This window comes from Lissotriton helveticus, chromosome 7, assembly GCF_964261635.1.
Source record: "Lissotriton helveticus chromosome 7, aLisHel1.1, whole genome shotgun sequence".
In the NCBI taxonomy this organism is placed as follows: Eukaryota; Metazoa; Chordata; class Amphibia; order Caudata; family Salamandridae; genus Lissotriton; species Lissotriton helveticus.
The window spans coordinates 606,552,712-606,574,781 of NC_136068.1; the positions used below are offsets into that span (position 1 = coordinate 606,552,712).

Below are 22,070 nucleotides of genomic sequence, written 5' to 3' on the forward strand. Positions count from 1 at the left end.
AAAGTGATGGTTATGGGCCAGTCAGAGCCCCTGGGATGTATGTAAGATGTCCTGTTACCATGTCTGCTGTTTACCTACAGTGAGGTACCACAGAAGGGAGTGGGCTTCAGCCTTTTGACCTACTGTTCGGGTGCCCTGTAAGAGGACCTCTGAGTCTTGTAATGGGGGGAAGGGGGTGGGGGTGCAAGCTACCTAGAAGCCCTGTCAAGATGTTGCCAGTTACATGGGAGCCCTCAGAGCCTAGATGGGATGCTACATGAAAGATGCGCCATGAGCATTTAGAGACCAGACAGAAGATGATAAAGCAATGGCACAACCAGAATACCACTCTGATGGAATACCAACCTGGCAGAAAGTGTGGGTCATAAAGACCGTGGAGCCCGGGAGCCCTCCAGAACCGGTGGATATGGCCCTAGGAGGTTAAAGAAAGATAGGGTTAGGTCACCTACCTGGTGGACCTCACGGCATCAAGGAACCCCATAAGGGTCCTGCATGTAAACAGACTCAAACCACAGTTTGAGAGATCTGAAGTAACAATGCTGATGGTGAAAGATGATGGTGAGGAGGAAGAGAGTGACCCCCCCCAGACCTCCTGTCTTTCTAATAGCAAGATGGATTAGTGGAGGGAGTCACCACCTCGCCCACATTGACAGAAGAGCAGCAGAGAGACTGTCACTAGTTACAGGGTTCTTTTCTATTTTCTAACTTATTCCAGGGCCACCCAATTGATGCACCCATTATACTGATATAGGGGTCATGCCTGTCAAACATTAAGATTTACAGGCTATCTGACACAGCGAAAGGCAGCCTCAAAGATAAGGTTTCCAAGATGCTGGAGCTGGGGGTGATTGAACCCACATGCAATCCTTGGTCCAGCCCATGTGTGCTGGTACCGAAGTCTGCCCCACCAGGTAGCACTCTAGAATTGCGGTTCTGTTTGGATTACAGGGCCCTTAATTCAGTTACCAAACTGATGGTCACCCTATCCCCAGAGCTGATGATTTAATGACAGGGTTTTGGGCTGCCAAGATTCTAGTACCTTTGATTTGACATCTGGTTATTGAAAGATTGCCCTAACTGAGGTGGCCAGGATGAGGCCAGCAATTGCCACACAAAAGGGGCCCTTGCAATTCAAGGTTATGCACTTTGGGTTGAAGGATACCCCTGCCATCTTCCAAAGGTTGGTTAAACCAGTCTTGGCCCAGTTGGAGAACTTCAGTGCTGCCTACCAAGGTGACATTACTGTCTTCAGTTCCAGCTGTGACAACCACCTGTGCCACATGACAGAAGTGCTTCAGGCCCAAACCCAGGCATGCCTGACTGTCAAGGCTTGTAGGTCTCAGATAAGTCGGGGTTCTGTGATGTACCTGGGGTACCAAGTTGTTGGTGGGCCACCTTCCTACACCGTATGAGCTTCACAATGGAACTGACTATCCCACTGCTGAGATCTGTGAAGGTTATTCCACGTAAGCGATGATAAATCTCATGGGGGTAGGTACATCTCCATCATTCTGCTGGGTGTGGCCCATGTAGGAACTGATCATCTTTTACATGATGTACCCCCAGATCTTTGAACTCTGTGCACTTTACCTCTGCTAACCAGTGGTAAAGTGCCTGTGCTCCCCCTTTAAATATTATGAAATTGGTATAACCCCAACTGGAATATTTAACTTACCTATAAGTCCCTAGTACTTGGTACAACGTGTACTCAGTCCGTGTATGTTATATGACCCTGGTGGACTGCAGCACCGATTATGCCATCCACTGCAGTGACAGTGCAAACATAGTGTGCAGCCTGGCTGTGCAGTTTTAATCAGCAAATGCAATCTCTTAAAATAAGCCCTTATGACAGGCCTAAATCTTCCTTTTACACATTATTGGCACCCCTAATTTGGTCTCACTGCACATAAAGTAGGGTCCATGGTATTTAACAGAAGGACATGTAGAAAAGTAATGTTACACTTGTCCTTACAACAACACATCCCTAAATACTATGTTTGAGGCATGTGAGCTGTATATCACGTGCTTTGCATACTCCTGCCATTTAGTGTTGGGTCCAGATGTTTGCAAGTTGGTCTTCTTCGAAGAAGTCTTTCCAGTTTTGAGGTAAGGTGACTCTTCCTTTTGGTGATAGTGCACATGGGCATCGACTCCATTGTTAGATTGTTTTCCTGCAGAGGGTGAGAATGGAGTTAGTGAGTGTAGAATAGAGACGTCAATGCTTATGAATGTAAATTGAGAACTACAACAACTACTGGAGACCGTGGAGGCGGGTGGGCGCATGTGACTCTACAGCTCTACATGCCAAGAACAGATGCTTAGTAGATAATTAACATTGGGCCTCATGTAGGTAAATGGTATTTACCGATTCGTAAATACCGAATTTTACCGATTCGGTATTTACAAATCGGTAAATGCTACATAGGTAAATACTCGGTAAAAATTACCGAATCGTTAAGATTCGGTAAATGTGAATCGGTATTTACCGATTCGGTAATTGCCATTGATTCCGATGGGCCTTGAGGCCCATAGGAATCAATGGCAATTACCGAATAGGTAAATACCGATTCGGTAAAATTACCGAATAGTCAAGGGTGGCAGGGTGTCACCTTGACACCCTGTTTCACCCCTGATCAGTGCTTGTGTGCCATGTGACACACATACATGCCCTTAGGGCATGTATGTGTGCCACATGGCACAGGTGTAAATGCACAGATTTGCATATACACAGGTATTCGTTATTTACCACCAACTAATAGTTGGTGGTAAATAACGAATCCTTAAGGCCCTGTGGCACTGTTTACAGTGCCACCTACATCTCAAATTACAGATTCGGTAAATACCGATTCGGTAAATTACCGATTCTGTAAATTTACCGAATCTGTAATTCTTAAGGCCCCTACATCTCAACCTCCAAATACCGGTCGGTAACGGCCGAAATCGGCCGTTAACGACCGGTATTTGGCCACCTACATATGGCCCATTATCCGTTTGAGGCATGTGAGCTGTAGATCAAATGCTATGCATAGACTATATAGCAGTATACTTCCAAAGTGGTGGCTAACCTGTCGTAGTTGTAGTTGTTTTTCGCCATCTGGTTTGGACGCTCCGTTTCAGAATCGGTTCTCGGGTTCCCCTTGGCGCGCAATCCAATCTACCCTCAACTGTATTGTTTTCAAACGCGTTTCATTTTCTCCACGGTTTGACTCAGCCATCAAGAAATCTCCATTTCGATTGGAATTTCGCGGGCGGCCTTTCGGCCTATCCGCGTTGGTCCGGCTCCTTGTCGATGGAACGGACTCTGTTCAAATTCTGACCCCTGTGCCAAGCGAATTATTTGCATACAGACTTACATCAGCTGTGTAACTTGTGGTTGTCCCCAGAGCACAATGAACAAGACTGCGACACGTGCTGATCCTACAGATAAAAAAAACTCTCCGTGATAGTCAGGCTCGACGTCGAGAGATGCCGCTGCAGCAGTTAGACGACACACTGGATCTCTTTGTTGAAGACTCAGAGCAAAAGGAGGTCTCAGCGGCAAAAGAAGAACAGGCATCAGTGGCGCCTGACTCTGAATCAGAGTTGCAGATTGTCCTAGAGGACAACGATGTGCCGGAGGGATAAGTGGACGTGAGTACAGAAGACCCCTTCCCACCCCCACCCACCGTCCCTAAAAGAATCTTAGGCTTCTGCACCACCTCTGCCTTTAGGCCAAGGTTTGCACCAAGAAGCGGTTTCTAACGCTCCACCTTCTGGCTCGGCACCAAAACACTCTGACAAGCCTTCCGGCTCGAGACCGAATCGGCCAATTCCCACTTCCGAGCTGAAGCCTCGGGCTCTAAGCACAAAATGGGCTCGGATCCGGAACCTTCAACATCCAAACCAAAGAAACATTCCTCGGAGTGGAAATCTTCAGCTCAAAGGGACATTCCGAAAGTTTCCGTGCCGAAAGCGAAAGAGCTGTCCGGGCCGCAACCGGATCCCAACATGGACGTTGTACCCCCTAAGTCGGATCCGAAACAGAAAAAACTCTATATTAATCCTGACACAGGGCATATCCACGCTAAACTGCCATCTAAACACAAGCTTCCTGATGACGACAGCTCCTATAAGATTCAGTTGAAGAGGAAAGATGTGGGTTCTAGTCCTTACCACACACTCCATCTTCTGCTTGTCCCTCTCCACCACAGCTTGATCCTTTACACATTACACCTTGTCAGTCTCCTCTACCTTACCCTGAAAGAGGTGATACAGATGAATGTTTATTACTGAGACATGGGCTAGGGATTGCTCTGGTCCTGATCTTGTGGAGGCAACTCCCTCTGGTTATGTCCTAGCTAGATTTGACAGGGTAGGTAGAATGGGTGGGGTTCTGGGCATTCTTTATAAGGATGTCTACACCTGTCGCAACAACCCACTCACTACATCTCTTGATCCAAACCAGGCCTTATACTTCTCAATAAAATCCATCCAACTGAAAGCTTCACTGGTGTTGTGACTTATCCCCAACCTGGACTGAGATCATCATTTAGCCAGGATTTTAGTGACCTCATAAAACCATTCCTGGCAAGTCCGAATCTTACCCTCATGGGTGACTTTAATTTTCACCTTGATAAGTTTTTGTAAGGACACTCAAATTTTCTTGGAAACTTTGGGTTGCTGTGGTCTGCCACAATTGTTCAGGAGCCCCACCCATGTAGTCGGACATATATTAGATGGCATATTTTCTAATGACTCCTGGATCATGGTGAGAGAGCCTACACCTCTCTCCTGGTCTGACCATTACGCCATTCCTTTCTATCTCCAGATCCCGGTACTGTGTACAATCCCACCCAATAAAAAGGCAATGGAGAAGAAGCGAAATCTTAGTTGGATTAGTAAAGAGGCTCTTCTTAACCTACTTAATAACCAATGTGGCCCACTTCACTCGGATGCCAATGTGGCGGTCATTGACTTTTCCAATTGGCTCTTTGCAGCCATGAACACTCTAGCTCACTTTAAGGAGCATTATGCAGCGAGAAAAAAACCCTCTGCCCCTTGGTTCTCCAATAGACTGAGAAGATTGAGGGAATCCTGTCCCAAGCAGGAAAGGTTCTGGCATTCAGACCTCAACCCTGTGGGAAGAGTTACATAAACAACGCCTGAGGGAATATAAAACTGCCAATATCGAGGAAAAAGTATAATTTTACTCAAAGGTTACAGAATCCCCTAGGTTTCCTAGAGAGCTTTTCAGTGTATTAATGCCCTTTCCTCTCCCTCAGTCCCTGACTTGACGGACTTCTCCCATGAGCTCTGTGACAAAATGGCTGATTTGTTTCCGTTCAAAAATCATGTATATATTCCTTGTTGGAAACTTTTAATGCTGAGATCCCCCTATCAGTCCCTCCCAACCCCTCCCACCTTCATTCTAACAATGTCACAACCCCAGCAGAGGTACCTAAGCTACTCTCCTTCCCCCCTCCCTCTCCCCTGAGCTTACGAACCACCTGTTAGGGGGAATTACATCTGGCTCCCCGGTGGAATCATGCCCTTTGAAGATATTGAAAATAGGAAGGAAGGCTATTGTTCCCCACCTCACCACATTACTTAATGTATCTATTCAAGTGGGTCAGTACCCCATCCCTTGGAAGACTGCAGTGGTCAAACCTCTTTTAAAAAAAACCCTCTCTGGATCCGGCCAAATTAAAGAACTATCACCCCCATCTCCCTGTTGCCAGTTCCAGCAAAAAGTCTGGAGATACATCTGAACTCTCACCTCAGCTCATACCTAGGGGAGCACCAGCTGCTGGATGGCTCACAGCACGGAGACAGCGCTAACCTGAGTAATCAACAATATTTGTGTTCAGGTTGACGCAGGATACACCACTCTATTGATTCTCCTGGACCTTGCCGCAGCCTTTGATACCCTATCTCCCATAGGACTGGTGGAACGGCTCAGGGAGGCAGGGTTGGGGGCACGGCCCTCAAGCTACTTGCCTCCTTCCTTAGAGATCGGGCACATATAGAGAAAATCAGTCAATTTTACTTGGCTCCTAACCATCTGTTATGTGGAGTCTCTCATGGATTCTCCCTGAGCCCAACCCTTTTCAACGTTTATGTCGCCCCACTGGCCAAAGTCGTCAGTGCTTTGGATTGGAGGTGTTGTCCTATGCTGATGACACACAAATCATGGTGTCTATCACCCACAGCATTAGGGAATCTGCCACTAATTTCAAAAGCGGTATGAAGGCTGTCTCCTCTTGGATGGTTGAGAATTATCTTAAACTCAGTGGGGACAAAACAGAGGTCTTGATCTTTGGAAACCAACAGAATGTCTGGTCCAATGATTGGTGGCCCAATACGCTTGGTTCTTGTCCCTGCCCTGTATCCCATGGAAAAAATCTAGGAGTCATAGTGGACAACTCTCTCTCTCTCTGAGCCCACAGGTTAATAGAACCATGTCCGCCTGCTTTGGGATTATCAGGACTCTTGGGGAAAATATCCCACTTCCTCTCTTTCGCCTCCCAAAAGCAGGCAGTTATTCAATCAATCAATCAATCAGTGCATTTATATAGCGCGCTACTCACCCGGAGGGTCTCAAGGCGCTTGGGGAGGGGGGGAGGTCCGCTACTGCTCGAACAGCCAGGTCTTGAGCTGCTTCCTGAAGGCAAGGTGGTCTTGAGTCCGGCGGAGGTGGGTCGGGAGGGAGTTCCACGTCTTGGCGGCCAGGTAGGAGAAGGACCTTCCTCCTATGGTGGCTCTTCGGATGCGGGGGACGGCGGCGAGGGCGTGGTTGGTCGAACGGAGCTGGCGTGTGGGAGTGTAGAAGCTGAAGCGGTTGTTGAGGTATCTTGGGCCTTGGTTGTGTAGGGCTTTGTGTGCGTGGGTCAGGAGTCGGAACGGGATTCTCTTGTTGACCTGGAGCCAGTGCAGGTCTCTCAGGTGTCCAGAGATGTGGCTGTGTCGGGGATGTCGAGGATGAGTCTTGCTGAGGCGTTCTGGATCCTCTGGAGTCTCTTCTGGAGTTTGGCAGTGGTTCCGGCATAGAGGGAGTTGCCGTAGTCCAGTCGGCTGGTGACGAGGGCCTGGGTGACCGTCTTCCTGGTCTCGGTGGGGATCTACCGGGAGATCTTACGTAGCATGCGCAGGATGTTGAAGCACGATGAGGAGACAGCGTTGACTTGTCTGGTCATGGAGAGGGAGGAGTCCAGGATGAAACCCAGGTTGCGTGAGTGGTCCGTTGGTTTGGGTGCGATGCCGAGGGCAGGGGGCCACCAGGAGTCGTCCCAGGCGGAGGGTGATGATCCCAGGATGAGGACTTCCGTCTTATCTGAGTTCAGTTTCAGGCGGCTGTTCATCATCCACTCGGCTACATCTTTCATCCCTTCGTGTAGGTTGGCTCTGGCGGTGGCGGGGTCGTTGGTGAGGGAGAGGATCAGCTGGGTGTCGTCGCGTAAGAGATGATGTTGAGGTTGTGTTGGCGTGCGATGGCCGCGAGGGGGCTCATGTAGACATTGAAGAGGGTGGGGCTGAGCGAGGAGCCTTGAGGAACGCCGCAGATGACTTCGGTGGCTTCTGATCTGTGCCCTGCACAAGTGCAATCTTATTTAAGAGCTTCCCTCAACACTCTCAAAGCTGTAGCCTCTCCCAATGTAGCCAGGATACGCAATATTAAGTCCACAATACTACAATTTTAACCCAATCAAACATTACCAGCCAGAGTTTTTATGAAACTGCTGGGAATGATGGCATCCTGCATTGCAATCGTACCTCACGCAAGGCTTTACATGCGTCCTCTGCAGGAATGTCCAGCGTATCAGTGGAATCTGTCAATGACCGATCTATTGTTGGTAGACTGCCGCAGTTGGTAGACTTGCCTTAGTGCTGTCCAGATTGGACAACTGCAATGCCCTCTATTTGGGCATTAACAAGGACCTTATTCGTCGTTTGCAGCTGGTGCAGGATGCAGCAGCCAGGCTGGTGATGAATGTCCCTAAATACCACTCAGTCTCAGCTTCTGTCAGCAAGCTGCATTGGCTCCCTTTAAACCACAGAATTCTGTTCAAGGCTCTCTGTCTTACACACAAGGCCTTCTATGACCTAGGTTCAGATGGCAATAAAGGGCTTTTCAGGCGCTATATTCCCACTAAACAGCTTAGATCAGCCAATACAAATTTGCTGGCAATCCCCAGGTTTAAGAGAGCTAGATGGGGAGGCAGAGCCTTCTCCATCGCTGCTGCTAGGCTTTGGAATTCCCTCCCTGCTGATATTTCTGGACAAGTGTCTCACTCTCTCTTCCGCAAGGCTCTGAAGACCTGGCTCTTTACAGGGTCATTAGTCTGAGGCTCAACTCTATTTCTGTCTGACAGTCCCTCCTGCAGCGCCTTGACACCCCAGTGCTAAGTTTGCACTTTAGAAGACTAATATTCATTCATTCATTCATGATGATGACACACCTTTTACCAATAGATCCTTGGACAGATTATACAATTGATCCTCCACTGGACACAGACCCAGATCTTTATCCTGCCAGACCATCTCCACCTGACGACAATCTGTCATAACAGGAGTTCATTGCTAGAGCTGCACAGTACCATGGGGTGGAGCTCCATAAAGTGTCCTTAGAGGAGGATTTTCTCTTTGAAACTCTAGGAACACATAAGTCCAGTCAGACACTGCCTATGCATAAGGGTATGTTGAGGCACACAGACGACATCTTTAAAGATCCTGTACATGCTAGTATCCTCACTCCTAGATAAGAAATACAAACCTTCCCCAACAGACCCTATTTTCATTAAGGGTCAGTTACCACTTGACTCTGCTCAAAATCAAGCTAATTCTCAAGCGTCTGGGGATGCGGCTCCCCCAGATAAAGAGTCAAAACTGATTGATGCTTCTGGCACACATGTAGATGGACAAGCAGCTAAACATTGGCATATTGCAAACACCCAAGATTCCCTAGCAAGATATGATGGGGCCCACTGGGACGAAATAGAGCAATTACTACAGTTTCTCTGAGATGAGCTTACCAACAACCCTCCAAACATTCCACCTCGATATCACAAATTGGTACCAGACCACCAGCACTTGCTTCAACAAGAAGTGCAATCTCTATTACTCAAAGGGGCTACAGAACCAGTCCCACTTCAGTAGCAAGGGTCGGAGGTTTATTCCCTGTACTTTCTAATTCCCAAAAAGGACAGCTCATTAAGACCTATTCTAAATTTCCGAGAGTTAAACAAAATCATACTGTCAGAGATCTTCAACAAGTACTTCCCCTTTTACAGCAAGGTGACTTTATGTCTACTCTAGATCTGAAAGTTGCCTAGTTTCACATTCTAATTCATCCAACTCATCTCAAGTAGCTCAGATTTGTGATAGCAAGCAAACATTACCAGATCAAGGTACTTTCATTTGGTGTCACCACGGCCGCCAGAGTGTTCACCAAATGTCTCGCAGTAGTAGCCACTCATCTCAAGATACAGTGTATCCATGTCTTCCCTTACCTAGACGACTGGTTTATCAAAGCGGGCACTTACCAGAACTGTATACAACACACTCAGGCAACAGTACATCTACTTCATCAGTTGGGTTTCACAATCAATGAACAGAAATCTCATCTGTGCCCTGCACAAGTGCAATCTTATTTAAGAGCTTCCCTCAACACTCTCAAAGCTGTAGCCTCTCCCAATGTAGCCAGGATACGCAATATTAAGTCCACAATACTACCATTTTAACCCAATCAAACATCACCAGCCAGAGTTTTTATGAAACTGCTGGGAATGATGGCATCCTGCATTGCAATCGTACCTCACGCAAGGCTTTACATGCGTCCTCTGCAGGAATGTCCAGCGTATCAGTGGAATCAGTCAATGACCGATCTATTGTTGGTAGACTGCCGCACCCCTCTCTCTCTGCAGTTATGGGACCCTCACAACTTATCAAAAGGGCGGCCCTTCATAGACCTGATTCCACAGTGTACTGACAGCAGACGCATCTTTAACCATTTGGGGTGCACATCTCCAATATCACACAGTACAAGGGCTTCTCCAAATCAACTACCTGGAACTTCTAGCGGTGTTCCTAGCACTCTAAGCTTTTTACACTCACCTTCTAGGCAAAACTGTCCTAGTCTGCACAGACAACATGACAGCTATGTATTACCTACAGAAAAAGGGAGGGACATACTCTCTCCAACTGTCTCGCCTTGCACAAAGCATTTGGAATTGGGCAATTCATCACAAAATGTATCTCCCAGCAGAACACCTTTCAAGAGTAGACAATCAAATTTCTGACCTGTTCAGCAGACACAGGCAGCAAATTCACGAGTGGGAACTTCATCCCCAATTTCTTCTTCCCTATTTTTAACAATGGGGTTTTCCACAGATCAATCTTTTTGCCACAGTACACAATGCAAATTGCCCAAACTTTACATCCACCATTCCCAAAGGCAATGCTCTATGAATGAATAGGTAAGGGATTTTTGCCTACGCTTTTCCACCTCTCCCACTAATTCCATTATTGGTTAGGAAGCTCAGACAAACATCCCTCACACTGATCTTAGTAGCCCCCACATGGGCTCGTCAACCCCGGTACACCACCCTGTTAGAACTGTCGGTGGTTCCACATCAAAGGCTACATCTCTCACCCAGTCTCCTCACTCAAAGCCATGGAGAAATCACACATCCAAAACCCAAATAAATTAACCAAGCGATTTGGCTCCAGAAGTCATAGAGTTTGGTTATTTACAGCTACCAACAGACTGTATGAATAGTCTCAAAGAAACTAGAAATCCTACTACTAGAGCATGTTATGCAGCAAAATGGAAACCGTTTGTTATCTTTTGTAACAACAACAATATCAATCCGCGTGATGCTACTGTACAGAACATCATTTGTTATCTGTTGCATTTACAGCAATCTAGATTGGCTTGCACATCCATTCATTTACACCTAACAGCAGTAGCCGCATACTTGCAAAATAGACAACACTTATCTCTATTCAGAGTACCAGTGATCAAAGCTTTCATGGAAGGATTAAAAAGGGCGATACCACCTAGAGTTCCACCTGCACCAGAATGGAACTTAAACATAGTCCTTACAAGACTAATGGGTCCACCTTTTGAACCAATGCACAAATGTCAGTTACAATTTCTCTCATGGAAGGTTGCCTTCCTCATAGTATAACCTCACTAAGGAGAGTTGGTGAACTTCAGGCATTAACTATACAAGAGCCTTTCTTTCAACTTCACAAAGATAGGGTTTTTCTTCGAACCAATCCTAAATTTCTCCCTAAAGTAGTTTCTGCCTTTCATATCAATCAATCAGTTGAGTTACCAGTTTTCTTTCCTCAACCTGATTCTGTAGCTGAAAGAGCTCTACACACACTTGATGTTAGAGGAGCTATACTATATTACGTAGAAAGAACCAAAGACTTTAGAAAAACAAAGCAACTATGTGTTGCTTTTTTGCCACTACACAAAGGAAATCCCATATCTAAGTCAGGTATTGCTAGATGGATTGTAAAATGTATTCACTCGCAAAATAGGGGATACTATGGCCTTCTTACGGAATGTTTCCCTAGCCGACATCTGTAAAGCAGCAATATGGTCTACACCACACACATTCACCAAATACTATTGTGTAGATGTGTTGGCCAGACATCAGGCAAATGTAGCCCAAACAGTACTTAAAACAGGGTTGCAAACAACTACAACTACTACAGGTTAGCCACCGCTTTGGGAGTATACTGCTATATAGTCTATGCAAAGCATGTGATCTACAGCTCACGTGCCTCAAACGGATAATGTTACTCACCCACTAAGCGTCTGTTCTTGGCATGTAGAGCTGTAGATTCACATGCGCACACCCGCCTCCACAGTCTCCTGTAGTTGTTGTAGTTCTCAATTTACATTCATATGCATGGACATCTCTATTCTACACTCACTAACTCCATTCTCACCCTCTGCTGGGAAACAATCTAACAATGGAGTCAATGCCTATGTGCACTATCACCGAAAGGAAGAGTCACCTTACCTCAAGACTGGAAAGACTTCTTCAAAGAAAAACAATTTGCAAACATCCGGACCCAACACTAGATGGCAGGAGTATGCAAAGCATGCGAATCTACAGCTCTACATGCCAAGAACATATGCTTACTGGGTAAGTTACGTTATCCTTCCACTGTAGCAGGGCTGGTTGTTCCATGGGAAGCATTGAGATGCAATATTCAATGTAATAAAGTTAACACCAGCTTAGGAACAGCTGTCAAATTCATTATTCAAATTCACTGGTGAAGCTGAATTTTTAATAATATTGGAAAAGGTATTTTTTAGAAAGTTACCTTTACCCTGCGTAAAGGTTCCTGATGCCCTATTTGCATGCACCCCATTTGTCACCCCGCAGCCGCATAGGTCCCTTGATGAGGTGTGACAACTGCTCTCAGAGAAGGACAAAGGCCTTGGGTGTATTACAAAGTAGAAAATGCTCACATTAAAATAAAAAAGGTATTTATTCTTAGATACTGCGACAGCCTCTCCGCAGCTGTTCAAAGAATCTCTCTCACAACAAAGCCTGTCATTCTAACTGTCATTGGAATGTTGGCAGATACCAACTCTAAGGGAAAGGCAGGGGAGCAGAAGGACATGTGAAAGGGTATACATGGGGAGCACATAGTAAGGGACTTATCATTACAAAAGAATACTTCTTGATAAAATTACAACACTTCGCCCTCCTATAATTGATGGAAGATATATTCATTGTATCAAACATAAACTGCAAGTGATTTTGACCATGTATACACATGAATACTGGAATACCAATAACACTGTTTATAACTATCCCCTTTTTATACTTAATGAAAAATATAATCTTTGTGCTAAACAGGAACAGAATGGCCCTAGTACTGTGGTAATTTGCATTGGAATTCAACACCGCTGGGGAGTCCTCAATAGTACCTTCAATATCATGAGAATGATGGCAAGGTGTTAATCTGTCCTTATTCCATTTCCTATCATCCTCTACAGTTACCATATTTTTCTTCACTTCCACCACTTTCACTGGTTTAGAAAATTTTCTGCCACCCTTTTAGCGAGAATCAGGCAGTTTACCCAACACCCAATCAACCCCCCTTTAAAATGTAAATTATGTAAATTGATACTTGTATAGCGCACTACTCACCCGCAAGGGTCTCAACGCGCTTGTACGAATACCGCTGTGGAACCCATCCTGGCTTTCCCTGTGAGGTGTCCACTCCTGGGCACCCCCAAGGTGGAGGCCAGGCATCCTTAGTGTTGTGGGGGCCGTTGTGGAGATTAAGCAAGATATTGCCCAGAGTTGCAGAGTGGGACTCCATGATTGGAATAGGCACCGAGGCGAGAATTATCAGGTCCGTGGAATTTTTGAGCCCAAGACCCGCCGAGGCGGGGAATTGAACCCTGGTCCCGGGCTAGACCTCTGCATCAGGGTCTGCCGCTCCAACCATTGAGCCACACTTCTCCACTACTCCACTACTCCACCCTTTCAATTACTTCTGTTGGTTTTGTATTCTTGTCATATCTTTTTTATACATCTCTTGATACCATTTGACTTGGATGCCGATTTTATCTCTGCACACCCATCTGGTTCTCCTCCCCCAAGTCAATTTGGAGTCGTTTTAGCACCCCTAAATCTGCCCTTGAGTGCCAAAAATTGTGAAACATTAGTGACCAAATTTGGTGTTGTGTGGTAAGACCAAAACATTTTTTGTATTGCCTTGTCCGCAAGTCTCCCTGACATATGTGCCAGTTGAATGCAATTGTTTTTCTTTTTATTAAACAACATGACATTTCCATTCACAGTTTTAGAGAGATGATTCACAATACACAATTAAATCAGCCTAGCCACCATTCAAAGGTCCGGCTTTGTCATAATGAACATACAACTTCTAAGGTGTTACAGGATCTTCCACAGAGAGAACAGGGGGTTCACATATGTTTCCACGGTAGGTATTCCATTTGTTCCAAATATCTATCCATTTTGAGGGGCACCCTCTAGAGACATACAGAAATTTCTCTCGCAATATAAATCAATCCAAGTCTGCTTTCCAGCCAGTTGAATGCATTTATAATGATTTGATTAACCCATTCCACTAACCCACTTGCTCTACGGCAGTACAGTGCTGTTTTTAGATGTTGTATTGATTTAAAAAAATATATATTCCTGCATTTAATTCGAAGTAAATTGCACACTATTGTCTGTTACAAAAGTGCTTGGCACTCCTTCTGTCATAGAAACATCAACTAAAAGTTTTATAACCACCATGGTCATAATCCAATATGAGTGGAAGTCTACTAGTACCAACATAAACTTTCTTGTCCACATCGATAGTTTTAAAGGACCAATAATGTCTAGGCAAAGTATATTCCAAGGTTTTAGTGGAACACTCACTGGGGAAACCGGTGCACTTCTTTGTTTCTTGGTTTTATCACTCCTGACACATATGATGCATTCCTTGACCTTCCTTTCAACAATATCATCCATCCTAGGAAACCAGTACATGGCTCTAACCTTTGATTTTTTAAGGCTTCTACCTAAGTGGTCCTCATGGGCTAATTTAGCTATTCTGTCCCGCAGGACTTTGGGGGGAGCGCCAATCTTACCTCTACCATGACTGGTATTATTTATGCTTAGCACTTGTTGTACGGCCCTGAAATCCTTGAGATTATCCAAATCTCCAGACTTGGAAGGCCAGCCCTGGACAAAAATGTCCTTCTCGCGTTTGAGAGTAAAAACATTACTCATGCTACTTTCCCTACTCCTCTTAGGAATTTTTTTGAATTTCTACAAAAAATGGATTCTTCTACACTATTGACTTCAACATTTTCCTCATTGCAAGGTAATCTCGATAAACAATCGGCCACAACATTTTTGGTGCCTGGAACATATTCAATTTTAAAGTTTTATCCCTTAACACCAATAAGGCATTTGGCAATGCAAGTAGTAGTATTCTCCTTCCCTTTGGTGGAAAAAATGTACACAAGGGGTTTTTCGTCTGTGGGAACTGTGAATGGCAATCCCTATAAGAAAAATATGAAATGGGCAATGGCCCAAGCCCATGCTCAGGCCTCACGCTTCATCGTAGAAAAGTTGTGTTCAGCAACTTTTAATGCCCTACAGGCAAAAGGCACGATCGATTTTCTCTTTACCCTCCACAACTTGTGTCAGATACACCCTAATACCTTTTCCACTTGCATTGGTGGTAAACAGTATTACTTTATTTGTCAAAGTTTACTAAAGATGGTGCATCATTAATGGCTTTTTCAGTAAATTCAAAAGACTTTTGGCACTCCAAATCTCAAGTGAACTGACAACCTTTTTTTAATAGGCCCCTCAATGGTGCAGTAAGATCTGAAAAGTTTTACACAAACTTTGTCATATATTCAACACATCCTAAATGGGATTTTAGTTGTTCTTTGTTTTTAGGAGGATGTGCCTCTTTCATAGCCTTTGCCAAATCCAACTTGGGCTTGATACTATGTTTCAAAATTGTATGACCCTAATAGTCTACCAAGTCTATGCCATTTGACATTTACCTCTCCTAATGGTTAGGCCTGCTTCCTTGAGTGCCAGTAAAACCTCTTTTTATGTACTATTTTGATGGTCTTCTGAGGCCCAATAAATAAGTATCTCATCCTGGAAGCATAGCACATTTATTATCCCCTCCAAGATCTCCTGCATAACTCTTTAGAATATCGCAGCGACCGACGCAAGGTCAAATGACATTCTGCAGTACCTAAATGCCACAAAGGGCATTATAAATGAAGTCGCAGATTTAGACTCTGGGTGCAGTTCTTTTTGATGGTATGTGGAGGAGAGGTCAAACACTAAAGTGTTTAACTTCCTCAATTACCCTGATCATCTCATTTATTCGGGGAAGTGGGAATTTGTCCACCCAAATGTTTGCATTTAGGTCCCTCAAATCAATGCAAAGGCACAACCCCCCTCTCTCCTGATTTTTGGTGACCACAATCAGAGCAAACTATAAAGAACTCTTAATAGGTTCAATGATACCCTTTATAGCCAATGTATTTAACCCTTACTGAAGAGGATCACAAATCAAAATGGGGTATCGGTCTAACTTTGTGTAACACCGGTACTGCATTGTCTTTTAATATAATTTCATGCTGATATTTTTTAAATGGCCTAACTCTTCATTAAACAACTCAGGGAACACATCACATAGATTCTTACTCCCACTTCCACCTTCAATTGCTAAAACAGGTTCAACACAGTTGGGGTCAAACTTGGTCCCCAAATCTTTCTGATGTGCCCAACCCGATAAGCTGAACCCTCTTTTAGTTAAGTAAATCTTTCCCCGAGTTGTGTGATACTTGAATGTTATCAGCATGGTTAACATTGCAACTAAAGGTATAGGGTCCTAATTGTATCTCCTGGGTTCAATATCTGCCTGTTGAATAACATTACTCTTCCCTTGAAATTTCTCTTAAAAAATATCATAATCATTTAGTGTGTATGATGAACGCGAATCAGCAAAAACTTTAAATTTTACACCATCTAAGGCTGTATCACATGTTGGGTAATTGTCCTCCTTTTCAACTGCCTTACTCACAACATGTACCACATATTTGTTTGCTACTTCCCTCTCTTCTTCAACCATATGTTCATTTTTCTTGTATGTCTTTTTTACACAATCTGGCCTACTGCCTCTCTTACATTTTCTACATACATTAGAGCATGCAGGACAACTGGGGTTATTGGCTAGATGCTTATAGTTTCCACAGCTGTAACACTACAGTCTCTCCTTTTTTTCATCCTCAATTTTCCTTCTGAGTGGAAACTTATTAGATTTTTCCCACTCTCTTGTCAGTATTACAAAGTATAAAGCACTTGCATTAAAGCCAAAAAGTAACTTTATTCTTAGGTACTGTGACAGCCTCTCGGGCACAACAGCTGTTCAGGTAATCTCTCTCACAACAAAGCCTAACTGTCATTCCCACTGTCATTGGAATATTGACAGAAACCAACTCTAAGGTAAAGGCAGGGGAGCAGAGGGACAGGTGAAAGGGACACATGGGGTACACATAATAAGGGACGTATCATTAAAAAAGAATACTTCTTGATGAAATAGCAACAGGTGTGGGAAGGTGTTTCTGTTCTGATGGCAGGATGACAACTTGGGCTATGCCCAGGAACTTGGTTAACATCATATAGCCCCCCACCCCCATCACAGACAAATGTTAGCTGACATCTGGACATGGCCCTTCTTTTCACCCAATCATGCAGGCACCAATTCCAGTGGGAGAGGAGAGCCCTTGGGACTGGTTTATAGTGACCATAGAGGAGGGCTTTCTCATTTCCCTTGGCACACCTCGGAGGTAGCTACAAAGCTGTGCTTAGGGAAAAAGGTTTTGGTTTTCCCTATTTTGGATTTGGTGCGGGGCAATGTGGGGTGTTGTGCTCTAGGGCACACAGGAAGTGCTGCAATAGTGGGTACTGTTACCCCAGGGAACTTTTACTCTGTTGTTCAGAGAGGGACAAGGAGTCAGCCCCACCCACAGGCTGGTGTCAGGCAAAAATGTGGCAACCCACAGTACCCTCCTCATTACACTGCTGGTCCTGTGAAAGATCAAAAGAGGAGTGCCTTGACGCCTTTGGGTAAATGTTGCGCTCTATCAATTCCAAATCAGATCAAAATCTGTCTGAGACCAGAGAAGCTCCTAGAAGATTGGACCTGCTCTTCTTCATGTACCCAGGACAAAGACAGACCTTCTTTTAAAGGTACAGGGCCAGAACAAGCTACAAGAGGACTTTACTGCAACTGTCCAGCTGACCAGATCCAACTGGACGTCCTCTGGACCCGGTCGGTGGCATTTGCTGGAGTGAGTCTTGACCCCCAAGTGCTGTCCCCAAGGTCCTGGGATTCTTGGCTGTGTTTTTCTTTTTTTGATAAACATTTTTTATTGTGTTTTTGCACAAAAGAAATGTACTAATTGAAAGATATCCTGAAATCTGGGCCGTGGGATTTTTTGGGCTCCAAGGACTCCCTGAGGACCCGAACCAGCCTGCCAAGCCAATCCAACAAAGGTGAGTTGCTGCTGCGCTGAAGATTCAGTTTGTTCCCGGTCGGAGCTTTTCAGCAGCAGGAAAGTGATCCAGCTGGACCTTGTGGGGAAAGTAAGCTGCATTGTGAAACTCTCTGTAGCTACATTCTGCAGCCTTACCCCACTGGAAGAATCTATCAGGCGGCAAGAGACCTTCCCTGGATGCATAATTAAAAATGTTCCCAGTCTGAGCTTTCCCATAAATTGTCAATGGCTTCCCCGGTACATCATCCAGTGATCACCCTCTTTGATCACCGCCTGCTGCATTTCTCCACTAAGGATTTTTAATTTCCATTTTGGAGACTAAGGGCCCGATTCTGATCCCATTAGGAAAGACCTCCGAACGACTCTGTTCAGGAGAGCTTTTCAAGTGAGTCGCGCTCCTGAAGTCCATGCGACCGATTCCAATGCATCCGTATAGTGATGGACCTGGTTCGCTTGGACTCCCATTGAACTTTATGGGCGCCTGTGTACCAAACGCGTACACAGGCTCCCTTTGCAAAAAGGGGTGGGTGGGGAAAAGCGTGCACCCTGTGGTGGGCACCCCATGGTGTTCGACACACTGTGCATGCTTGAATCTGGTGGGGACCCAGGCTCACCCCTGCGACCCTTTTGGAGGGCCTCTGGGGAAGGGGGGCATGCTATGGCCCCCCCGAAGTCCAATTCCCAAAGCTTTTTCGTCTCACAGAAATAGAGTCGGTATGGCTGTCAGAATCCAGCATCGTACTCGCTTGTTCTGAAGCCGGCCCCATTGCATGGCACGATTCGGCTCCGAATGACTCGGACCAACAGGAGCGGGTTCGGAAACGATTCTGTCGGCCCGGACAAGATCTTCGCTTCGTACGTGATCGTTCGGAATGGGGGACGATTCGGTTAGAAACATAGGCTCCAAACCGGATTTGCTTGTTCAGGAACCCATCTGGAGTCCATTCTAATGGGATCAGAATCTGGCCCTAAGACTGAATGTAAAGACTCCACCCGGATCGAACCTGGTTTCTGTATCAAACCAGTGCTCAATCGCAGTTGGCCATAACTTGCACTTAGGTACCAGTCAAGTGCAACCAGATGATCGCAGTAGGCGCTTAACACTTTTTGATGCTATTTTTAACCTTGAACTCCAATTGGATTTTTGTCATTTTTATGTAATTTTATTTATAAAAATGTACTCAATATTTCTAAATTAGAGTGGGATGTTGCTTCTGTTGCATTTTGACTTTACTTCTATGTTAGTAATGCATAAATACTTTACACATTGTCTTTAAGTTAAGCCTGTCTGCGGTGTGCACTAGCTACTAGGGGGGATGAACACAGGTTAATCTAGTGACTTTAGTGATTTGCCCTATTAAGTATTGTGGTTATTACGTGAGGTGGGCATCTACCACCCTCAACTAATACCCCAATATCTTACAGTGTAAAAGGGAAAGAAGAAGGGATACAGGAGACAGAGGCAATATTTATCTCTCCAGCACTTAGTGAAAACATAAGTACACCAGAGAACTACTTATGCATAGATATCTTGGGTCGCATAGACAACATTGGATAGGGCCTGCTGGGCCTATGCATTCTGCTAATTTTCCACCTACTCTCAAATCACACACCCTGTATGCTCTTTAATGTTCTGTGGCTTCTCAGCACTAAAAACACTACTCACCTGCTGATTTTTTTATGTCTTCCCTTGCCTCTCTCAATCCTGAGTTCAGGAGGGCTATCAGGACTATGAACCAGAAGCGTAACAAGGCATTCAAGCCGGACCGCGGAGTCGCCTCCACCAGCAGCAGGAGCAGCACAAGAAACAACCAAGAAATAGATCACTCTCCGGCACCATCACCTACTGCACACCACGACTTCACTCCCTTTTATCCACAAGGACCATCCTATAGAGCTCCCCTCTAAATGACCTCCCAAGAGTCCATGAGTATCCTCCGTTCCTACATGATCCAGTACCACTCTAACCCTAAGGGCCTCACAAGATGCCCTGTCTTCAAATGCACTCCTAGCTTCCTCGCCCCTTTCAGATGGCCCCAACGTCTCTCTTTCCTAAAAGAAACACAGTTCTTCCTCTAGTATGATATAGGGACCTTCGTGTGACGTCATGTTTTATTGTATGGTATTCTTTAGTATTTAAAGAAAAATATGATGTGTCAAAAAATTTGTACAAAAACAGTGAATATTTATTGTGCATTGTGCATCCCCTTGTTGCCTCATCCCCCTGCCCAGGCCAAGCTTATGTCATTGTTTCCCTCCCAGTGGCATAAACTTCGCCCCAGGAAGGGAGATTGGTGGAAATGTTGTGAGTAGTTTTTTTCTACTTTCCCTCCCTGGGTCGCAATGTAGTTCAGAGCATGCTGTCAACTATTTTTTTAAATGGGGGAAACACATCAACATGAAAAAACGACCAAAAAACTATAAAAATAAATTCAAGATATAAAAAACATAACTAAAAACAAAAGCAATTCAAGAGCAGGAAACGGCTTGCGTGTGAATGTCCGTGAAAAATATATTGTATGGTGTGATTTTTTTTAAATGTTTTTACGTGTTACCATTCTTGTTCTTTCTTTTTTACATAAATGGTGAACTTATTTGTGATTGTACTGTAATGGGGGAGAAAAGTGTTGCTGTTATACATACAGAATTTATGTACATCTGTTACAAGCCACTTTCAGAAACAGATTAAAATGTAAAAAACTAAAAAAAAACTACCCCTCATTTCCTTCTCTCCCAATTCACATTCCAACATCTGTTCCTGAATCTGGAGTGGAATAGTTGAGAGAGCTTGTGCGAATTCCTGGGTTCGCCTGGGGTCCCTCCCGCACATGTTTCTTCAATAAATTGAGTTCTGTATGTATAGTGAATAGTCTCTGTCTAGTTATTCGACTTTCTGGAAACTTCCTCTGTTGCGATGTCTAGCTCTGTGTCACCCCCCTTTCTGCAGTGAGTGCATTTGTATTAGTTTTGTTTTAATGGTGCTAATAAACCACTAATAACAAACACTGACATAGGTAATACAAGATGAAAAGTGAAGCCTCCGGCAGCAGATGTTGCACAACATCACATATTCTTGCCTCCCTCCCGCTGCCTTCAAAAGAGATTGTGCCTTGCTGTGCAACATGCTGCAGTACGTATTAGTGTAAGCATGGTTTGTCAATCCTATTTTATGCAAATCTGTCCACTCATGTTATAGGAGGAGCACCGTTTCTTGCAATGAAAGCTGAATCAAGAGTCCAGTTGTAGTCCTCTTTCTTTTTCATTGTGCCAGTTCTGGTTTATGAGCACTGCCCATCTATGATTGGCTGAAACCTCAGAGGTCAGGTCCTGGAATGCTACCATTTGCCTGTCTCCAAACTCACCCACCTTCAGTGGAAAGTGAAGATGAGCTCCTCAAGGAGTGCTTTAAACCTTTGCATGCACGCTTGGTGGCCAGGTGCATCTGCCCGACTGGATGGAGTTGGCTCATGCTCTATTTATAGTGCATAAGCAACTGGAGATCTAAATGTAAAGTTAGGGTTGGATTGGGACCAAAAATTGGCCCAGGCACACAAAGCAAAGTGGCCCACATTTGCAGATCGCAAACTTTCATGAAACATTGCTTGGTTAGTATCGGGGTTAATTTGGGAGAAACTTGTAGTAAATTCATCTTTTTAAAGGTTCTACAGCCAATTGCATTATACAGGACTGAAAACATTATTATTCCATAGTAGCTGTCTCACAGGTCTTTCTGATGAATACATTCAGATCAATAAGTCTTCTCACCCTCTGGTCCCTAAATCCATTGCTTACTTTTAAATCCCGGGACCCTAGCTCACCCTCAGATCTTTTCCATACATCCTGTGAAATCCTTTCTATCCTGTACTACACCGATTGTTATATTCCACATTGTTTGTTATTGCTGGGCTGCAGTCAGTAACTACCTGCTTTTGCTAACTTCGACATTTCCAGAAGACCACCATTCCTCATAGAAATTCAACAGATTGCTGTATTTGTCAATGCTTTA

At 44.7% G+C, this 22,070-nt stretch overlaps 1 protein-coding gene across 2 annotated transcripts in view; it reads left to right on the forward strand.

Annotated features, from left to right (window-relative positions):
• The window catches only part of SNCB (synuclein beta), a 132,405-nt gene extending 111,474 nt beyond the window's left edge, over window positions 1–20,931 (forward strand). For both annotated transcript variants that reach the window (XM_078652804.1, XM_078652803.1), the window contains exon 6: window positions 19,780–20,931. In XM_078652804.1, coding sequence (XP_078508930.1) covers window positions 19,780–19,812 — 33 coding nt within the window. In that variant the 3' untranslated portion in view covers window positions 19,813–20,931. The remainder of the gene's footprint in view (window positions 1–19,779) is intronic.
• Window positions 20,932–22,070: the final 1,139 nt, after the last annotated feature.